The 8,854-nt window shown below is 41.0% G+C and overlaps 1 protein-coding gene across 1 annotated transcript; it reads left to right on the top strand.

Annotated features, from left to right (window-relative positions):
• The first annotated feature begins 2,928 nt into the window (after positions 1–2,928).
• Positions 2,929–8,027, top strand: LOC129097135 (extracellular calcium-sensing receptor-like). The gene is made up of 13 exons (XM_054605875.1): positions 2,929–3,119; positions 3,339–3,499; positions 3,725–3,867; positions 4,015–4,167; positions 4,249–4,449; positions 4,780–5,023; positions 5,180–5,391; positions 5,488–5,618; positions 6,279–6,375; positions 6,549–6,672; positions 6,796–7,268; positions 7,371–7,451; positions 7,671–8,027. The coding sequence occupies exons 1-13, from the start codon at positions 2,929–2,931 to the stop codon at positions 8,025–8,027; spliced, it is 2,568 nt and encodes an 855-aa protein (XP_054461850.1).
• The last annotated feature ends 827 nt before the right edge of the window (positions 8,028–8,854 follow it).

Raw genomic sequence — 8,854 nt, 5'->3', positions numbered from 1 at the left:
TCGGATGGATAAATTAAGGATCCATAGTCAGGGCACGGCGGCCCAGATGGATAGATTATGGATCTATGGTAAGGGCTATAGATAGATAGGTAGAGACAGAGATACATAGTCAAGGCACGATGGGCTAGATGGTTAGTCAGGGCATGATGGGCTAGATGGTTAGATGGATAGATAGCCATATGGGGTGGATAGCCAGACAGACAAATATACAGATGGATGGATGTTCATGGCACGGCAGCCTGGATTGATAGATGACAGATATATAGTCAGGGCATGATGGGCTAGATGGTTAGATGACAGAGCCATAGTCAGGGCACAATGGGCTAGATGGTTAGATTACAGTGCCATAGTCAGGGCCCGATGGGGTGGATGGTTAGATGACATAGCCGTAGTCACCGCACGATGGTTAGATGGATAGATGGCCTAGATGGGATAGATAGATAGCCAGACAGACCGATATTCAGATGAATGGTTGTTCATGGCAAGGCAGCCTGGATTGATCGATGACGGATACATAGTCATGGCGCGGCGGTCTGAATTAATAGATGACAGAGCCATAGTCATAGCAAGGAGGCCCAGATTGATTCATAACAGATACATAATCATGGCGCGGCGGCCTCGATTGATAGAGGATGGATCCATAGACAGGGCACGGCGGCTCGGATGGATAAATTAAGGATCCATATTCAGGGCTATAGATAAATAGGTAGGGAGACAGATACATAATCAGGGCATGGCGGCCTGGATAGATAGATGACAGATACATAGTCAGGGCACGATGGGCTAGATGGTTACATGGATAGATAGTTTGATGGGATAGATAGCCAGACAGACAAATATACAGATAGATGGACAGTCATGGCACTGCATCATGGATTAGAAGATGACAGATACATAGTCATGGCACGGCGGCCTGGATTGACGGATGAAAGATACATAGTCATGGCACGGCAGCCTGGATTGAAGATGACAGATACATAGTCATGGCACGGCAGCCTGGATTGATAGATGACAGATACAGTCATGGCACCTCGGCCTGGATTGATAGATGACAGATACATAGTCATGGCACAGCGGCCAATATTAATATAAGTCAGATCCGTAATCATGGCAGATGGTCTTGATTGTTAGATGACAGAGCCATAGTCATGGCACAATTAGACAGATAGAAACACTGTGGGACCACAGTGCCATCTAGCGACAATCGGTTGTAAGATCTATATCTTCTTAAGGACCGTAAGGTTATGAGTAACAGGTAGAGAAACAGTAAATGTTAGCGATAGTTATAAAATGTTTAAACGCTAGTAAGTCACACGACAGATGCACATTTTTGTCTCTGTATTATCTTTGTTAAATCCTGTGTATTAACTATGTGTAACTAAAATGTCATTTTTGTATACATACAAGTCTGTACGTGTGTAAGGTTTATTATCATTGTCCATAGTGGGGGAACGTATGTGACTTATTCATTTAAGATGTTAGATAAGTTCATTTACTAAGCAAGAGTACGCCAATATTAAGAGACAAATAAACTTGAAATAGCTGCGGTGAGGTATCGTTAGTTACCACCTCACCCCGCCTCTAGTTGACACGCACCCAGGGTTGATAAAACTGTTGACGTTTCCTCTGTCGTGTTTCTTTTCGTGTTGGTTGTGCGTATTGTTTGGTTTATGGAGCTTCATACACGCTCCCTTTATTTTTATTCGAGAATCGCAGTTATTTTCTTATGCTTTTTCTTCTTAACTCCTTTTGAGCATCTTATAGTTTATTGATTTTGGAGCAAGCCTTATTTTGATTTAGTGTACGTCCATTAACCCTCGTGAGATATCAACTTTAATAACTGTCAATCGACCAAACGAGATTCATTTTAAGTATACAACGAGTAGTTGCGGCTCATACTCCTCGTCGGATAAAGAACCTGCTGCTGCGGATCAAGACCTGAAGCGCACGGCAATACCGTAGGCCGCTTTCTAGTTCACTTTGCAACAGCAGTGTGTGAACTTCAGAGACTTTTGCCAATCCACTTGTTGGACATCCAAGGACAGCTGAGAACTACCGTTTCTGCACTCTGTCAAACGGCAATTATCGCTTCCCAACGGGAATCAACAACCGCTGGAAAGCCGTGTGTTGACCCCATTGGAGCAGCAATAACCAGCTGAGCCCAAGGCTAAGTCATCAGGACAACGCTGCACAAAGTAGGAAACTGACTTCTCCGAATGTGATCAAGAGTTCGTGTTGGATAACGCTCTGAATGGTTATATTTTAGATTTATCGGTTAGAGTAGTGTCAGTACATTTTTATAGGAAATCACAGTCTCTCCCTGTGTTATTTGAAACTAATTAATTCATCATTTGTATCATTGTATAGTAAATTAAAGGATTAATGATAGATCTATTGTCAGCGGGAAAGGGACTAATTGGGGGGGGGGGGGGCTACAAGCCTAAACGACTAATTTCCAACTAATTTCGGCCTCCTAGGGCAGACTGTGGCTGCTAAATGGTGGGACATTTTTGTGGATTGGCTGACAGACCAAGAGACTGAGTTAGAGATGCTGGTCACAGCTAAAAATGTTATCTGATAAAATATTTCAATAATAACGTCATCGCTAAGATTCATACTTCCACGTGTTGTTTCTCTCCTGTGCCATTGCATTTGATTGTGATTGGTTGATCTGGCAATGACTCATATGACCCATAAAATACAGCAAGCATCATAGTTTTTATAAAGTCTACATCATCAGCCTTTCAGAGCATATGTTGGAGAACCATCATCTCGCCTAAACAGACAGTTTTCGTGGGATCTGTATGGACATTGAATTATAACCTTGTTATGACTTCTCCCTGGCTGATTCTTTGGGCCTCATTTAGCTTTCTTTTTCCAGTGTTCTCTGATGTGAAGGACAGGGAAGAACCAAGATTAGAGAGAAGTATGGTGGGGAATGAGGGAGTGAGTGGGGTTGGTTCGAGTTTACCTCACTGTGTGAAACTGACGGACATTGAGCCTCTGGCAATGCAGTCGGGAGGGGATGTTGTGATTGGAGGGCTTTTCCCTCTGCATTATGATGCTCATATGCAAGAGCAAAGCTACCAAAGCAAACCTCAGCTCACACCTTGCAGTGGGTAAGTGTGTGGATACTGTTGGAATCTGAAAACCTCATTTTTCTTAATTGATTTTATTTTTAAACTAAAAAGTGTCTTAAATAAATGTATTTTGCTGTGATTAGATCTGTATTGATCCTACACTATTCACATGCAGATTTATATTTTGCTGAGATACTGTGTTTTCTGTCTCAGTGTGAATTTTATAGACTGCATTAAACTTTATTCATTTCTCTGCAGCTTTAACCACAGGGCCTTCCGATGGATAATGACCATGGTGTTTGCAGTGGAGGAAATAAACCGTAATTCGAGCCTGTTACCAGGTGTTAAACTTGGCTATAGAATTATGGACAGCTGTAATCATGTCCACACCAGCCTGAGAACTCTTTTGTCTTTATTCAGTCCATCCAAAGCTGTGATGAGTGAGGTGAAACAAATGGAAGAAATTGAACAAAGATTAGATATGTCAAAGGACAGGAGTACTATAACTAAGGGGGTAAAAAGAGAAAAAAATAGAAGAAAGGAAAGTAGACTGATCACAGTGAAAAAGAGAGGCTCTGAAATGCATGAAGCAATGCCTCACAATCCTGAAAATGATGGAAATGACATAAAGGAAAATGTAACAGGGGAGACATTAGATAGCAGTACAAAATCTCAAGCTTTACCCTCATGTCTGTCTGATTCTTCTGTGTCGGCTGTGATCGGCCTTGCATCCTCTTCCCCTACCAGAGCTGCAGCTCACACCCTTGGCCCTTTCAACCTTCCACTGGTAAGAAAGGAATGAAAAGACTGTTTTTTTAAACATAATCTTCTTTCCACCATGTTTTTTGGTGATAAATCATGAAACAATGTTTGATAAGGTTTTTCTTTTTTGTTTCTGTCTTATCTCACTAACGTTAACTTTATCTCCATATAGGTGAGTTATTTTGCCACTTGTAGCTGTCTCACTGACAAGTATATGTACCCGTCATTCTTGCGGACTGTGCCGAGTGATCTCTTTCAAGTTAGAGGTCTTGTTCAGCTGGTCACCTTCTTAGGCTGGCTCTGGGTTGGCACAATAGGGACTATGGTGAGATAAGCGTTTGTCTTTTTACACCACCATTAGATAAATATACCAACATGATTTTTAAGAGGTCTTTATATATTTCAGGATGACTACAGTCAATATGGAATCCAAGCATTTTCCAACCAGTTAAGACAACAAGGTGGGTGTGTGGCATTTCATTTGACCATCCCAAAATCACCCACAGCAGCCGAGATACAAGAAATAGCAGACAGGCTACAGAGTTCAACTGCGATGGTGGTGGTGGTCTTTGGAAGGCAAGGACACCTGCTGGACCTTTTCTTAGAGGTAGGCACTCTGTATTAGGTGTTCTTAACCTTTTGATTCTCAAGGCTGACTTGTTTTGTGTCGGCAACTTTTGACTTGGATAAAAAAAAAAAAGAATCACAGGAGTGGCTTGTATGCTACATAATTTCTTTGTCTCAAAAACGATCTATTTTGCGTCACTACATCAAGGGGAATTGGCTCTTAATCACCGATGTATATGCATGAACATAAAATTATACATTATTCAGCATTTAAGTAATGATATGAGAATTAGGATTATAAAAATAATGTTGTTGCTCATGCTCATCTGTTTGCTTTATCAGATTTATTTAAGTATGCCTTATCTTCCAGCTGGCTCAGAGAAATGTGACAGGAATCCAGTGGGTAGCTAGTGAAGCCTGGGTGACCGCTAATCTGCTGACCTCAGCCAGCTTCCACCCTCTCCTAGAGGGCACGCTGGGCTTCTCCTTTCCTGGAGTCAGGATCCCCGGCTTGAAAGAGTTCCTGTTGAATGTCCGCCCTTCTCCCAAACCTGGAATGGCATTTGTCAACATGTTCTGGGAAGAGCTGTTTAGCTGCAGGCTAGAGTTTAGAGGAAACCAATCCCAAAAAAATCAAGCAGATACCGTGGATAACTTTATGGGATTGGATGCTTTTGGTTACAAAACAGACTCTCAAAACCTTCCTGGGCCCTTGGTCAGGTCTGTTGTAGGAAAACCAAGCACATTTGAGGGAGCAGCTGATGAAAACTATAAAAGTACTGCTGAAAAACCTGTATGCACTGGTTCAGAGGATCTGAGGTACACTGACAGCAGCTTTACTGATGTATCTCAGGTCAGAGTATCCTATAATGTTTATAAAGCTGTATACGCCATCGCCCATGCTCTTCACACTTTATTAAACTGTGATTCTGCAGAACATTACGGAATGTGTGAGAATCATGAATCATTCACTTCTAGTCAGGCAAGTTAAACTACTACAAAATATTCAATGTTATTATTTCAGTTTTTCCTTGAGTTTTTCTCTCCTCATAGTTCTTTTTTTCTTTCTTTCATACAGTTGCTGCATCATCTGAAGACAGTGAATTTCACCAACCAATTTGAGGAGAAGGTTTATTTTGACTCCAACGGAGAGCCGGTCCCTCTCTATGACATCATTAACTGGCAGAAGGACAGCAAGGGGAAAATTAGGTGGAATATTATACTTCAATACACAAGAATACCATTGTGTTTAAGGAATCGTGATTGAGAAGCATTTCATTTAGTTTATTGACAGGCTGGTCCAGCATTCATCGCAAAACCACGAAAAAAGAATGGACCGTAACTGGAAGATATCCCTCAAAGTTTTTTAGTATGTTAATCATGTAATTTTGAATGACGATGTATAGAGACCGCTAAATCAAATACTAAGAAGGGCAGGAGGGGAGGTGGATGTGTCCATCAGAGCTTGTTTGTGAAACAAGAAGTCAGTATTGATGTTTTTGTTACAGAAATTAGGTACTTCATTAACCTCACTTCCGTAGTTGTTTTAACCCAAACAATGACCTACACCTAAACCTAACTAAATGGGTTTGTTGCCTTAACCTAACCAAGTAGCTTTGTTGCCACAACTTAACTGGGTTTCCTGTGAATATGGAAGTTTATTTTGAAAAAAAATGATGCATGTCACGAGCCAAAATTGACACGTATTGCAGGCTTTTGTATGAAAACACATGGAAAATGAGGAGTAACGTTTCACACGAATCCTTGTATGAGGACACATAGCTTTTTAAGCATTCAGATGAATTGCAATACAAAATTGTCAAATATGTTGTTTGGCCTGATTTTGGAATAATATTATGCTGTGTTTAGATTTATAAAAGTGGGAAGCTATGATGGTTCCGCTCCATTGAAAGAACAGTTGCAGATAGAGCAGAGCACCATTGTGTGGACCACAGGACAGTCACAGGTGGGTCATATGTCCTCTAAAAACATTTATGTTTATTTACAGGATAAGACATTGTAAATATTAGCTGTTGATTAAAATAGCTGTTTTATTCAGTAAACAACAATTTTTTCCACCAAGCATCTATCTGCTGCAAAGCAAATCTTGGTGTGTAATTTAATACTTTATTTCTTCAGGTGCCTTCATCTCTATGTAGTCCTCCATGCACCCCTGGCAGCAGACAGGCCAGACGTCGAGGAGAGCCCCACTGTTGCTTTGATTGTTTGCCCTGTGCAGATGGAGAGATCAGCAACCAGACTGGTGTGGCGCATTTATCATTTTCGTATTCATTCAAGGCATACTATATGAATGCAAACTGTAATGTAGAGTTTGAGTTTGTATGTGTTTACACAGTGTATGTCCACTGTATGTGTCTCTAAAAAGGTTCCACCGAGTGCACCAAATGTGCAGAATACTACTGGTCAGACAAAGACAAGGTGAAATGCGTTGCTGGGGTCGATGAATTCCTCTCTTTCCACGACATCATGGGCATCATCCTGGTCGCACTCACACTGCTGGGCGTTGTCCTGACAACCATCGTCACTGCTGTCTTTCAACGTTTCCGGTCCACACCGATTGTCAAGGCCAACAACTCAGAAATAAGTTTCCTTCTCCTCCTGTCCCTCAAGCTGTGCTTCTTGTGTTCCCTGGTGTTCATTGGCCAGCCATCTGTGTGGACATGTAGGCTCCGCCAGGCAGCATTTGGGATTAGCTTTGTTCTCTGTCTTTCCTGCCTACTCGTTAAGACCATAGTGGTTCTCTTGGCTTTTCGTGCTAATGTACCTGGTTCAAGTGCCCTGAAGCTGTTTGGTCCCTCTCAACAGCGGACTATGATCCTCTGCACTACAGCTCCTCAGGTGGGAGGGCTTAAGAACCACCACTAATTGGACCTCAAGTTTTGACCATTTCAATTTTTCCTTGGTTTTAAGAGGATGGCTTATCTTTCCATTTCCCCCCAGATTTGTCTCTGCGCTGGTTGTCTTTTGGGTGCACCTCCTTTCCCATTCAAGAACTCAAACTACCAAGCCTCAACTGGAAAAGTAAGAATGACAGTATCCCACAGTGTCTTTATTGATGCAATAAGGAGTTGCCAAAGTCAGATATGTTCAAATCCTACCTACACATAGGAGCTTTAATGTTTGTTATGGAGATCAGAAAGAAACTAAACATAATCATTTAAAATGCGTATATACACCCTGATTCTAATTGTACTATCCATGTTGATTTATCTGTATTTATGTATTGTTGGACAAACATAGATTATTGTGGAGTGTAAGGAGCCATGGCCTCCTGGATTTTATCTGGTCCTGGGCTACATTGGTCTACTGGCCTTCGTCTGCCACATCCTGGCGTTCCTTGGTCGCAAGCTACCTGATACCTTCAATGAGGCAAAGCTCATCACCTTCAGCATGCTGATCTTCTTGGCCGTGTGGATCTCTTTCATCCCAGCTTATGTCAGCTCTCCTGGGAAGTTCACTGTGGCTGTGGAAGTATTTGCTATATTAGCCTCCAGTTTTGGACTGTTGCTCTGTATTTATTTGCCGAAATGTTATATAATATTACTACAGCCTCAGAGAAACATTAAGAAAGGAATGATGGGTAAATATCTCACATGAACTCAACATGTTGTGGCTGGTCATTTTAATTGGACACCAAGCAAGCAAAAGCACAGACTTTTTAATGAGAAATTATGAAATTAAATTTTAATGTGAAACTAAATAAAATGCCACACAAACATGGGTCTGGGTTTCATTTTTATCCGATGGAAAGTTTGCCTCATTACTGTAAATTATTATGTCTGAAGTGGTGGACACTTTTTCCTGTAATGTTTCTTTGGAAATATACATTTAACTCGACAGATAAAGTAGTCCATGCACCATATTCACAGCACCCTCCCAGAAAAGCTGCAAATATCCCTGATTTGTGTTAATTGACCAATGTCTTATATACTGTAACTCTGCATTTATGAAATACTAAAAAAATTGGGTTCCCTTGGAAGACTAATGAATGCGTAGGATTTTGTAAGGTGGATAGTTTGATTTTGGGGCTTTACTGCTTCCAACAGAATGAAAAGCCTCGTCTTACTAATTTACTGAACCACTAAATTGGAGGGTCAAGCGGTTACTTCGGTCAATTTAAAGAGATATTTCAGTTTCGGTGATATATTCATTTTCATGGTCTTGAAACGTCTAATTAAGAACTTTGGTAATTTCCAACTAGCCAAGTTAAAGCTATGGTACGTTAATGTCTCCCATAGTAGAAATGCGAGAAATGCCTTATGGATAGATAACAGCTTGTTAAGTACTTTGGCTCTATATTGATGTAAGCATACCAGAAGTTAACACTGAGGGAAATAATAAAACAAAAAACAAAACCCATCATTACCTTACAGCATAACGTTATCACAGACTGTTTATAAGAAGTGGACGTAGTCACGCCATCA

Source organism: Anoplopoma fimbria, chromosome 1 (assembly GCF_027596085.1).
Source record: "Anoplopoma fimbria isolate UVic2021 breed Golden Eagle Sablefish chromosome 1, Afim_UVic_2022, whole genome shotgun sequence".
Taxonomy (NCBI): Eukaryota; Metazoa; Chordata; class Actinopteri; order Perciformes; family Anoplopomatidae; genus Anoplopoma; species Anoplopoma fimbria.
This window is presented reverse-complemented; position numbering and strand designations above follow the sequence as displayed.

Coding starts and splice junctions, on each gene's coding strand:
- LOC129097135 (XM_054605875.1), top strand. CDS start 2,929: ATGGTGGGGAATGAGGGAGTGAGTGGGGTTGGTTCGAGTTTACCTCAC. Junction 5,392..5,487: donor AATCATTCACTTCTAGTCAG/GCAAGTTAAACT, acceptor TCTTTCATACAG/TTGCTGCATCATCTGAAGAC. Junction 7,452..7,670: donor ACCAAGCCTCAACTGGAAAA/GTAAGAATGACA, acceptor GGACAAACATAG/ATTATTGTGGAGTGTAAGGA.